The sequence below is a fragment of the Microcebus murinus genome, chromosome 2, assembly GCF_040939455.1.
Source record: "Microcebus murinus isolate Inina chromosome 2, M.murinus_Inina_mat1.0, whole genome shotgun sequence".
Lineage (NCBI taxonomy): Eukaryota > Metazoa > Chordata > Mammalia > Primates > Cheirogaleidae > Microcebus > Microcebus murinus.
The window spans coordinates 38,595,086-38,609,054 of NC_134105.1; the positions used below are offsets into that span (position 1 = coordinate 38,595,086).

General features: G+C 37.3%; 1 protein-coding gene across 1 annotated transcript in view; it reads right to left on the reverse strand.

Moving 5' to 3' along the window:
* Positions 1–13,969, reverse strand: part of FAF1 (Fas associated factor 1) — a 482,102-nt gene that overhangs the window by 399,425 nt on the left and 68,708 nt on the right. Inside the window, exon 2 of the mRNA XM_012776173.3 lies at positions 13,623–13,691. Within this exon, the coding sequence (XP_012631627.1) occupies positions 13,623–13,691 (69 nt within the window). The remainder of the gene's footprint in view (positions 1–13,622; positions 13,692–13,969) is intronic.

A 13,969-nucleotide genomic window follows, 5' to 3' on the forward strand; every position in this document is an offset into this window, starting at 1 on the left:
TGGGCCTTAAAGGATAGATAACATTTGGATGGTCAATAAGAAATAAGGGGAAACACCCATGAGAGAGCTATAATAGCAAAAGCTGAGAGGCAGGAATACATATAGCATATTTGAGATCACGGCTATTTTAGCTGGATTATGAAGTTAGACATACTCCAGGAGCTATGGAAAATCATTCATGATGAAGAAACAGGGTCAAATGATAGAGAGCTTTCAACATAAAGCTAAGGAGGAAAACCCAAACTCACTAACAGGCATTTAAAGAACAGTTAATCTTAGACTATCCTGGAATCTGAAGAACCGTGGAACTATATGGTTGCCATTGTTTACCAAGTAGAGAGATTTTATGCTTAGCTTTTCTTTTTTTTTTTTATAAGATACAGAACAAGTATATGTTTGAGAAAAATTGAATACATGCACAAGAGATAAAGTAGAATTTAAATGAGCACATCAGAAATATAAAAAATAACTAAAACATCAAATTAAATGAAATGCAAACCAAATAAAATCCAAAAATAGATTATTAAAAGATGAAAAAACTGAGAACCTGGGCAGATATAAGTAGGAAATATAAATTTTGCATATGAATATTTACACATTTTACTCAAAAATATAGAAGTATAAACTTTTAAGAAATCATATTACCATTAAGTAGCAATTTTTTAAAAAACTCGCAGTATAAAGAATTATAAACAGGAATTTTAACTCCCATATTATTTTTCTTTTCCAAGCACACACTGATTTATGTCAGCTGATCCTTGAAACTAGCAGGAGGAACTGCCAAGTCATCACATTTACAGGTGTGCTAAACCAATGACTTTCCTGCAATGATATTTTGTTTAAACTACTTCCAATAGTAGAAATAAATTAAATATCATAGGAAGGAAACTTGTCAAAAATAAGCCTATTTTTAAAATTTAACTTGCCATGCACACTGGGTCACTCCTGTAATCTACTTTGAGAGGCCAACGTGGGAGGATCACTTAAGGCCAAGAGTTTGAGGTTGCAGTCAGATATGATCATGGTATAGCACTCTAGCCCAGGCAACAGAGCAAGACTCTGTCTCAAAAATAAATAAATAAATAACTTAGTTAGAAAGCTTAAACAAAAATCAAGTACACAGTGCATCTGATTGACATGAACAATTTTAAAAACAATTTAAATTTAGATAAGTGTACTAGAAATCAAAAAACAGTAAACATTAGCCACATGTTTCCAAATTGTACCCAACAGTGGGCACCATAGCTTCCTGCTATGTAATAACAGACAACATTTTTGTCGGGCCTAGGAAAGCCTCTGAACTGTTTTCTACTATCGGTTGTATAAAACAGGATAAGAAATAAAGTAATTCTAGAACTAGATTATATTTAAAGGGAAAGTGATACAACGTGTAGAGGAAAATCCAATGTAAAAAGAAACAGAGCCGGGGAGGATCAAGATGGCGGACGAGAAACACCGCCAGACAAAGTGTCTCTGCAGAAAAGACAGATTCTAGCCGAAATTAGAAAAAAGAAGCAAGAAGACGAGCATACAGCGGACGAAGGCCAGAAGGAGGGGTACCTGAGACCCCGGGAGACTCCATGGGAGGAGGCTGCGGAGAAGAACTCGAAGCTGAGACCACGGGAGCAGCCCAGAGACCAGCGGGAAGGGTAGGTGGATATGCCGTTTCCCCTGCCCTACATCTAGGACTGTTGGTGGGCTCCTCAGCGGGTGGAGAGACCTGCGGACACCAGCCCAGAGACCGCCGCTGCCAGCTAGCGGTGAGGCTGTAGCGGATGCGGCACCAGGCTCCCAAATCCCTTGGGCACCTCTGTGTGCACAGACACCAGCAGAGTGGCAGGCACCATATTGCCTCCTCCTTCCCTCCCCTGACCCTACCTGCAGCTACCCAAAGAGACAATATAGCCACCAGCCAGACCCTTTTGGGACCCTACAGCTGACTAAGGGGAACTCAGACTGTGAGCTCCCTACCCGCCAGCACTCCCAGGTGCTGCTGGCACGGTGATCCCAGGAGAACGGTGCAGACCCTGAGGCTGAAAGACATAGACACAGCTTGGGCTCCCTGTGGGTGAATGGGGACCGGAACTCCTCTCCGGTCCCAATCCTCTGGTGGGGATACAGTTTGAACTCTGAGACCCAGAGGTCGGACCTGCAGACCAGATCCCGTACACCGAGGCCTAGCATTGCCCAGGGCACAGAAGGGATATACATGAACAACCTACTGAGGTGTGTGTGCCTTCAGGGGCAGATCAGAGTCCTAGAGGGCAACCCTCCTCCCCAAAGGAGGCCGTATGCCCAGCCCAGGTGGCGTTCCTGCGCAGGGAACCTCCCGGCCGGCATCACAGTCCGGGGAGGCCTGGTGGCGTGACGTCTGGCCTGCTGGCAGAGGCCAAGGAGTAGCTGCAGAATTGGAGAGAGTGGAAAGAAGTGAGGCCTGCTCCAGACTGTGGGTCTCAGACAGCCCCACCCCACAAGCAAACTTTCTGGCTGAGCAGGGCCATTCCAGCCCCTCCCTGACAGCCTTTCCTGAAGCAGAGAACAGAACTTTGACCCCTGCTAACAGCACTGGTGGTGCCTGAGGGCAGGCTTACCCAACCCAGCTCCACCCAGACTCTCTTCTAGACTAGTCCTCACTGAGGGAGAGAAAAGGACACAAGTGGAAGTCCCAGGGCCCCACCGACCACCTGAGGCACCAGAGTGCTTCCCTACAGGAACAAGAGCTGATAACAGGACACAAAAACAACAGTGTAGCCTGCTCCTCCAAGCAAGTGCCACCTACTGACAGGGAGGGCATCCTGCAGAGCATTTTCACGCCACCTTTAATGACTCATTATACAGGAAGTGGTTGAATCTCACCCACAGACACCACCTACCGGCTAGAAACTAAACAAGGTATGTGAATACCCAAACAAAAACCTAAAGGAAAGAAACAACAACTGATCAACATGGGAAGAAATCAGCAAAGGAACTCAGGAAATATTAAGAAATAAACGGAAAACAACCCCCGAAAGAGGAGCACCAGCCCCCTAGAAACAGACACCAACCAAAATCAGGCAACCAAAAGGACAGAAGAAGAATTTCGTATGTGGATCATAAGAACACTTACCAACCTGCAACAACAACTCCATAACCAACACAAAGAAACCACAAAAAGCCTCCAGGACCTAAAACAAAAGTTCACTAAAGAAATAGACACAATGAAGAAAAGTTTAACCGAACTCCTGGAAATGAAGAATGAATTCAGGGAACTAAAAAACACAGTGGAAAGTCTCAAGAACAGGGTAGATCAAACAGAAGAAAGAATCTCAGAGCTTGAAGATAACACCCTCCAACTAAATAAAACCATCACAGAGAAAGAGCAGAGAAAAAAGAGAAAAGAGCAAAGCCTACAAGAGATGTGCGATTATGTGAAGAAACCTAATGTGAGGGTCATAGGGTTACCAGAAGGGGAAGAAGACAACACTCAAGGGTTGCACAAGCTATTTGAAGATATAATAGAGGAAAATTTCCCAGGCCTTGATCAAAATCTCGATATATAAGTTCAAGAAGCTCAGAGGACCCCTGGGAGACTCAATGCAAACAGGAAAACGTCACGACATGCAGTCATCAGACTGACCAAAATATCAACTAAAGAGGTCCTTCTAAGAGCTGTAAGATGAAAGAAGCAAGTGACATACAAGGGAAAGCCAATTTTAATAACACCAGACTTCTCTAATGAGACTTTACAAGCAAGGAGAGACTGGGGCCCCATTCTCACTCTTCTGAAACAAAACGATGCCCAGCCTAGAATCTTATTCCCTGCAAAACTAAGCTTCATATATGAAGGAGAAATAAAGACATTCTCAGACAAGCAAAGGCTCAGAGAATTCACCAAGACAAGACCAGCCCTACAAGAAGTACTCAAAACAGTGTTACTCATGGAACACCATAATAAAAACTCACAAATATAAAAACAGCCAAAGCCCAAATATTAAAGGCCAGATAATACAATGGCTCAAGAGAGAAATCAAAGCAACAACATCCAACCCAACAGAATGAACATTAATCTACCTTACCTATCAGTTCTCTCAATAAATGTAAATGGCTTAAACTCTCCACTCAAGAGACATAGGCTGGCTGAATGGATAAGAAAATACAGGCCTTGCCGGGCACGGTGGCTCACGCCTGTAATCCTAGCACTCTGGGAGGCTGAGGCGGGCGGATTGCTCGAGGTTGGGAGTTCGAAACCATCCTGAGCGAGACCCCGTCTCTACTAAAAATAGAAAGAAATTAATTGACCAACTAAAAATATATATACAAAAAACTAGCCGGGCATGGTGGCACATGCCTGTAGTCCCAGCTACTTGGGAGGCTGAGGCAGGAGGATCGCTTGAGCCCAGGAGTTTGAGGTTGCTGTGAGCTAGACTGACGCCACGGCACTCACTCTAGCCTGGGCAACAAAAGTGAGACTCTGTCTCAAAAAAAAAAAAAGAAAATACAGGCCAAATATATGCTGTCTTCAGGAAACACATCTAACCTGCAAGGATGCATATAGACTAAAAGTAAAGGAGTGAAGATGAGTATTCCAGGCAAGTGGAAGCCAAAAGAAGGCTGGCGTGGCAGTTCTAATTTCAGACGATTTAGTTTTTAAACTAACAAAAGTAATGAAAGACAAAGAGGGTCATTATATAATGGTGAAGGGCACAGTCCAACAAGAAGAGATAACAATTTTAAATATATATGCACCCAACTTAGGTGCACCCAGTTTCATAAAGCAAACCTTACTGGACCTAAGCAAATGGATTAATAGGAACTCCATAATCACTGGAGATTTCAACACCCCACTGACGGCACGAGACAGATCCTCCAAACAGAAAATTAATAAAGAAATAATGGACTTAAACAAAACCCTGGAACAACTGGGTCTGATTGACATCTACAGGACATTCTACCAAAAATCCACTCAATATACATTCTTCTCATCAGCACATGGGACATTCTCTAAGATTGACCATATATTCGGACACAAAGTAAATATAAAGAAATTAAAAAAAATAGAAATCATACCATGTACCTTCTCAGATCACAGTGGAGTAAAAGTAGAAATCAACCCTAAGAGAAACTCACATTTCTACACAAAAACGTGGAAATTAAACAACCTCCTACTAAATGATTACTTCATAAATGAAGAAATCAAGATGGAAATAAAAAAATTCTATGAAGAAAATGACAATGGAGAGACAAGTTATCAAATCCTCTGGGACACAGCTAAAGCAGTTCTGAGAGGAAAGTTTATCTCCATAAATGCCTATAACCAAAAGTCAAAAAGATCACAAATAGACAATCTAATGAAACGACTCAAAGAGCTGGAAAAAGAAGAACAGACCAGCCCCAAACCCAGCAGAAGGAGTGAAATCAACAAAATCAAATCAGAACTAAACGAAATTGAAAACAGGGAAGCTATTCAGGAGATTAATAAAACAAAAAGTTGGTTCTTTGAAAAAATAAACAAAATTGGCACGCCATTGGCTAAGCTAACAAAAAGCAGAAAAGAGAAATCTCTAATCTCCATCAGGAACAAAAAAGAAGATATCACAACTCATCCCAAAGAGATACAAGATATAATTTATGAATACTATAAAAATCTTTATGCACACAAACTGGAAAATGTGGAGGAAATGGACAAATTTCTAGAAACACACAGCCTCCCTAGGCTCAACCAGGAAGAAATATATTCCCTGAACAGACCAATCTCAACAGCTGAAATAGAAACAGCAATTAATAATCTCCCTAAAAAGAAAAGTCCTGGTCCAGATGGCTTCACACCTGAATTTTACCACACTTACAAAGAAGAACTAGTACCTATCTTGCAGAAACTATTCCACAACATCGGGAAAAACGGAAACCTCCCCGACACCTTTTATGAAGTGAATATTACTCTGATACCAAAACCAGGAAAGGATGCAACAAAAAAAGAAAACTACAGACCAATATCCCTAATGAATATAGATGCAAAAATTTTCAACAAAATCTTAGCTAACCGAATCCAGACGCTTATCAAAAAAATAATCCATCACGACCAAGCGGGCTTCATCCCAGGGATGCAGGGATGGTTCAACATACGTAAATCTATAAATGCAATTCACCACATAAACAGAAGCAAAAACAAAGACCACATGATTCTTTCAATAGATGCAGAAAAAGCTTTTGACAAAATTCAACACCCTTTCATGATGCGAACACTTAATAAAATAGGCATAGAAGGGACATACCTAAAAATGTTACAAGCCATATATGACAGACCCATAGCCAACATCATACTGAATGGGGAAAAATTGAAATCATTCCTACTTAGAACTGGAACCAGACAAGGCTGCCCGCTATCTCCACTTCTGTTCAACATAGTGCTGGAAGTCTTGGCTACAGCAATCAGACAGGAAAATGGAATTAAAGGCATCCAAATAGGGGCAGAAGAGATCAAACTTTCACTGTTTGCTGATGATATGATATTGTATCTAGAAAACCCCAAAGATTCACCAAGAAACTCCTGGAACTGATAAATGAATTTATTTATTTATTTATTTATTTATTTATTTTGTGGGGCCAAACAACGTGGCTTTATTTAGCACTTCCGGGTGAGGTTCTGGGGTCCCAAGAGGGGGAGGGGCCCAAGAAGTCACCGATAAATGAATTCAGTCAAGTCTCAGGATACAAAATCAATACACAGAAATCAGAGGCATTCATATACGCCAACAACAATCTAATTGAGAACCAAATCAAAGACTCAATTCCCTTCACAATACCAACAAAGAAATTAAAATACCTAGAAATATACTTAACCAAGGAGGTAAAAGACCTCTACAGGGAGAACTATGAAACACTGAGGAAGGAAATAGCAGAGGATGTAAACAGATGGAAATCCATACCATGCTCGTGGATCGGCAGACTCAACATCATCAAAATGTCTATACTACCCAAACTCGTCTACAGATTCAATGCAATACCTATTAAAATCCCATCAGCATTCTTCACAGATATAGAAAAAATAATTTTATGCTTCGTATGGAACTAAAGAAGACCCCAAATATCAAAAGCAATTCTAGGCAACAAAAACAAAATGGGAGGCATTAATATGCCAGATATCAAACTATACTACAAAGCTGTAGTAATTAAATCAATATGGTATTGGCACAAAAACAGGAATATTGACCAGTGGAACAGATGTAAGAATCCTGATATAAAACCATCCTCATATAGCCATCTAATCTTTGACAAAGTAGACAAAAACATACGCTGGGGAAAAGAATCACTTTTCAATAAATGGTGCTGGGAAAACTGCATAGCCATCTAAAACAGGACCCACACCTTTCACCTCTCACAAAAATCAACTCACGCTGGATAACAGACTTAAACCTAAGGTATGAAACTATTAGAACTCTAGAGGAAAAAGTTGGAAACACTCTCCTAAACATCGGCCTGGGCAAAGAGTTTAGGAAGAAATCCCCAAAGGCAATCGCAGCAGCAACAAAAATAAATAAATGGGACATGATCAAACTACAAAGCTTCTGCACAGCCAAAGAAATAGTCATGAAAGTAAACAGACAACCTACAGAATGGGAGAAAAATTTTGCATCCTATGCATCCGATAAGGGACTGATAACTAGAATATACTTAGAACTCACAAAAATCAGGAAGAAGAAATCAAATAACCCTATTAAAAAGTGGGCAAAGGACTTGAACAGAAACTTTTCTAAAGAAGACAGAAGAATGACCAACAAACATATGAAAAAATGCTCAACATCTCTAATCATCAGGGAAATGCAAATCAAAACCACAATGAGATATCACTTAACTCCAGTGAGAATGGCCTTTAGCAAAAAGTCTCCAAATAATGAATGCTGGCGTGGATGCGGAGAGAGAGGAACACTCCTACACTCCTGGTGGTACTGCAAATTAGTTCAACCTCTGTGGAAAGCAATATGGAGATACCTTAAAGTGATACAAGTGAATTTACCATTTGATCCAGCAATCCCATTGCTGGGCATCTACCCAAAAGATCCAATGACACTCTACAAAAAAAAGACACCTGCACTCGAATGTTTATAGCAGCACAATTCATAATTGCAAGGCTGTGGAAACAGCCCAAGTGCCCATCAATCCAAAAATAGATTAATCAAATGTGGTATATGTATACCATGGAGTACTATTCAGCTCTAAGAAACAACGGTGATATAGCACATCTTATATTTTCCTGGTTACAGCTGGAACCCATACTATTAAGTGAAGTTTCCCAAGAATGGAAAAACAAGCACCACATATACTCACCAGCAAATTGGTATTAACTGAACAGCACCTAAGTGCTCACATAGGTACTACAGTAATACGGTAGCGGGCAGGGGGGAGGGGGAGGAGGGAGGGAGAGGGGGCGGGTATATACATATATAATGAGTGAGATGTGCACCATCTGGGGTATGGTCATGCTGGAGACTCAGACTTGTGGGGGGAGGGGGAAATGGGCATTTATTGAAACCTTAAAATCTGTACCCCCGTAATATGCCGAAATAAAAAAAGAAAAATTTAAAAAAAAAGGAGCAGAAAATCAAGTTGCAGGTCAGGAAAAATTGTGAACTTCAAATGGTTTCAATTTGATAATGTAAACCAATTTGAGTTTAGTAAACTGATAATTTCATCTCTGTGCAAACTAAGATTTTCCTTTGAAAAGTAGAAAACAATTCTTTCATACCCATTTAATTACACTTTAAATAGCAGTCCTCTTTCACTGCTATAATTTTTCTCCTGCAAAGCAGAACTGATAAAATCTTTCAAAAGGGTTGGATCATATAATAAGCTTTCCTTAAGAAAGAATGGCACAAGGAAAAACAAATAGCATAGAAAAAAAGATTTTCATGAGATTCGAAGAAAACTACAAAGAAAAGATTCATGAAAAGTATTTCTCAAAAAGGCTACAATAAGTAGAGACCATCTAAATTTTACTAGTTACCTGTGCTAAAACCAGCCCTAACCTAGTCCTTGAGTTTCTGGTTATCCTCCTCTCCTTCCTCTAGCCTTATGTTTGTCAGATAAGAAAAAGTAATATTGGTAAGAGTCAGAAGTCTTAACAGCAAAGATTTCCAAATATTCAAATGATAGAGAGAAATAGATCTAAAAATAAGCTTGCTAATAATAAAATCAGTCAAGCATTCATTAAGTAAAATGTGCCAAAGACAAAATTAACAAGAAACACAATTCCTTTCCTCTAGAATCTTAAAATCTATTTGAAAACATAAACATATTTAAAGTAAGGCACCATTATATGACTACAGCAAAAGCTCTCTCCCTTGACAATGTAAAATTACTTGTGAGTGGTAGGAAGAAAAAAATAGTACAGAGAAGAATAGCATACTGGGTAGGGAAAATTTGATAAATAACCTTAAACTATGGTTTTAAAGTTATGAAAATTCCTTATGTGTATTGACGGGCCTGGGTTCACAATCAGTTTTACCCTTTAACAGCCATGTGAGCTTGGATAATTTATTTAACTTTGTTAGGCTTCAGTTTCTCATCTATAAGATAAAACTAATAACTACCAGTCTACCTTATGGGACTGCTATGAGGATTAAATGAAATAATTTAGCTAAATCACTTGACACGACACTTAGCACAAAGTAGGTCCTCAATAAAAGGAGAGACAGTACAAGTTGGTATGGTTGTCAGGTTACAAACTGAGAAATTGAAAAATTCCGTAAATAATGGGCTTATGGTTCCCTGAGGGCAAAAGAATCAAAATCGGCAGTAACAAAGGAGGAGAAATTGATATGATGGGATCTTTCTTCACAGTAACTTCTCTTTTGTTATAGCAAGCCTCTGCATAAATATAAACCAGTGTCTGATGGCCACTGATGAAGAGCAATGCTCAATGCTTGGCTGCTTTCTCATGAGGACACAGACTCATTATGTCACTGGTTAGACTATTCATTGACAAAACTGCAGGTGTTCATAACACTGTATAAAGTAGAAAAACATATTCGAGGACCTCTACAGACACATCCTAAGCAGGGTAGTAGAAGAAACTGCTCTACAAAACTTTGGGATAATCATTAAGATATGTCCCTTCAAAAATGAAAACTGGTAGAATAGTAAGTCTCAGAGCACCTCGATGAATCTTAAAATGAGACATGTTATGTGCATGATAATTTTCCTTGGTTTTGATTCTTCAGTGTATATGACTTTACTGTAAGCTTCTATTAGTACAAAATTATCTTTGAGAACTAGAAATTCAGTGACAACACAGAAATATATATGCTGATTTGTATTATTTTTGTCTTAGGTTGGAACATGTAGTTAAAGATAAATTCAAGCACTCTCAACAGACTCTTTCTTCAAAAAAACAGCAATGTCAGCACAGGCAGCAAACTAGAGCAGAAATAGAGTACAAAGTTCAAAAATCATTTCCTAAGAACATTGAGTACTTAAAATGTAGTATGGCTAGGTTAATGTTTACTTTCATTTTATTTCACTTGAGTTATCAAGTATATGTAAAATACCTTTTCCTGGTTCTGTTAGAACTTATTGGAAATTTTAATTTATTGAAGGAGTTTCATATATAGAGACCTTGTATAAAAGAATTAGCAGAGCATCTTCTGCCATTATCTATGTTATGAAGTGGTTAAAAGAATTTTTAAAACTGGTATGTGTATGAGTTTTTCAAACTTATAAAGTTCTATTAAAACATTTGCTTATACTACTATTTGTAACCGACTACTTTTCACAGAATCTTAACAGAAATTAGGACAGATTCTTCATAAAAACTTCATGTATCATGGGAACTTGAGTATAATCTACTACAAATCCTTTATTTTATATGAGGAAGTTCAGAAGTTCAGAGAGAAGTAACTTGGCCAAGGCCATATTCAATGAATTAATGACAAGAGGTCTGAAAAGCCAATTCAATATTAATGCAGGTTCTTACCACTACAGATAGCTGCCTAACCTTTTGATCACCCAAATTTCACAAACCATATAGATTTATATTCTCCCTTGGCCCAAAATCTTTTATACTGAAAAAGAAAGTAAAAGTGAGTCAATTCTGGGGCCCAGATTACAATTTATAATGATTATGTAGTATACTTCCAAGTAAAAAAAACAGTCCTTTGGTAAAAGAGTCTAATTTACTGCGACTTAAATAATGCAAATTGTTCCATAAGGCCCATTTGAAAAGCAGTGATGGTCATAACTTAGAAACACAAATGTAAATGCATAGGCAAAATATAGAGGACCCCATATAAAAAGTTCCATGATGCTACTGAAAAGTTTGAATTAGTAATGAGTTACTCAAAATATTTAAGTTTTATTTTTAAAAACTACAGCATAAAGTGAGTGTTGTATGAATACAGAAGTAATGATAACATTTATTTATAGGGCAAGATAGTTACAAAGCACAGCAAATCTTTACTGTGAATAAAAGTGGATCATTTTTTGAGAAAAGCCAGCTAGAAGATATATTCCAAAAGAAAGCCAAAGTTTAAGGTTGTGAAAGCTTTTACTTGGGCCCAATACAGTGTGAGACTGCATTTCTGCACAAATATCATGCCAATGCTTTTTGCCCAAGTTCTATTACAATATTTTCCCAAAATCAAATAACTCAGAAAGTTGGAGAGCACCTTACCATTCAATTATTCAACATTATCTGGGAAAATTCTTCTTTTGCAATACTCTAGAGATAAACTGGATTGAGAAAATACAATCAATAAGTATATTAATCTGCAAAACTAATGAACATAAGCCAATAGGAAGATGATAAGGGAAGACCTTACATCCATCTCCACAACTGGTAATTCCCACATCAAAGACTTGTAGAGTTCATTACTCTAAACTTCCAATCTCCCTTTTCCCCCAACCCATATTCCTCTTATCAGTACCAAGCAAGAATACCTTGGTGGAGCTTTTAACCTCCCCGATAACTTCTATCAGTCTCTCCAAAAGATATCCCCAAAATATACAAACTAAATAAAGCAATGCAACTGCTATTGCAAAAGAAGCTTCAAGACAAGAAACTTTAGGACCCCATTTCAAATAACTTGCTGTCCCCTTTCCCCTCGTCTACATAGAAATCATAGAGCTGTCACATGTACTACGCTTTGTTTGAGTACAGCACAGTGGTTAAAAGCATGGATTTGGAGTCAGGTCATACAAATTTGAAGTGCCAAAACATGGAAAAGGTAAGAAACCAGTAGTTTAATGAAATAGACAAACTCAAAAATGTACATATTTCGTAGAAATTTAAATTAGTAAAACCTTCTTGGAAGTCCATTTGGCTATAAATACCCAAAACCCTAAAAATATGACCCAGAAGTTATAAAATGAATTTATTCAATTTCTTCTTGTGAAATAATAGGTGAAATATTCAACCGGTAAGTACAAAAATGTTCTCCATAGTAATGTTCATAATAGCAAATATTGCAAAACTCTTAGATGTCCAACAGCATAAAACTAGTAAAAATTATTACACTACAATCACACCTTGAAATACTATGCAAACATTGATGAACAGCACATCTAAATTCTAACACAATTTAGTTAGAAAAATGTTCATAATATGATGTTAAGTGAAAAATACAGATTTCAAAACAGAAGGTATAAAATAATCTGTTTTATTTTTTTTAAAAAAGGTTTAATCACATAATCATAGAAGACAATGTGGAATAATTTCCCTAAAAATGTGAAACAATTATTATCTAAGTGACGAGACTAAAGGTGATTAGTTTTCTTTGTAAATTTTTCATCTTCTCATTTCATTAAAATGCACATTGATACTCTGATAATCTGAAAAGCTTTTTACATTTTGAGTAAAAAAAAACTTAGTAGTAAATCTATATGAAGCACACAGATAACCAAGAGTTAATTATGTAAATCCATGTAACATATATGTATATATACCTACATAACTAATCTCACTACTATAAGTACATATCTTAAGTTTTGACTTTTGAAAATTAGCACTTCTTCAAAATTATAATTTAAACTTTCTTTAGCATTTCAAAGGTATTGAGGGTCATCCTAACACAACCAATACTCCAATACCATTATACAATCCATTTTTAAGTTGCTTTGAGCAGGTGAATATTTAGTGCTATGTTGTGCCTTGCCTTTTGAGTTACTGCCAAAAAAGAAAAAAAAAGGAAAAAACTAAGCCACCTTTATAATATACTGCCTGAAGTTCATAAGGAAAACCCCAGAAGAATGCCACTTCTTTAACAGCGTTAAGGAGTAATTATCAGTGAGGGCCCCAGGAAGTAAGACAGAAAAATCAAATAGAGTTATTCAGACATTCACACAAGTCTGACTTTTCTCTCCTTCCAAGCATTCCCACCCAAATACGAAATGGGAAAATGAACCATAATACACAGTAAGATAAGAGAACAATGTTAAAAATCTTTAGATTATCTAAGTACTCATGGCTATTTAGTAATTTAATACCGAACTGAATATGAACTTCATATTAAAGATATTACATTTAGATTTTACTCATTCAGATTATAGTTACAGATGAGCTTTGGGTTGCTGAACCATCTATAAGGAATGTTAAAGACATTCAAGAATTCATAAAATTTGATTACTGGTCAGAGAAAAGCAAAAATACTTACCACTAAGTCCCAATTATTTTGTTCGAGCAATGTAATAGCTTCATCAATGTTTTCAATGCCAGTGCATGCCTGGAAATGAAGTAAATAAGCATTTTAGATATAACTTTAAAAACAGGTAGGTTAATTAGACTTAAAGATGTAAATAATATATAATTTATGTTCAAATATAATATATATATATATAGGCATATAAATGCCTAACACTGCTGAGCATTTTATACATATGGTGTGAAAATTGTTAATTACAAAGTAAATTTATATTGCTCTGAAATAAAAGATAATAAAATAAATCTATAAAAGAAGTATGTTTAGATATTGAGCTTTGGAGTCCAGGATAATCTCTAATT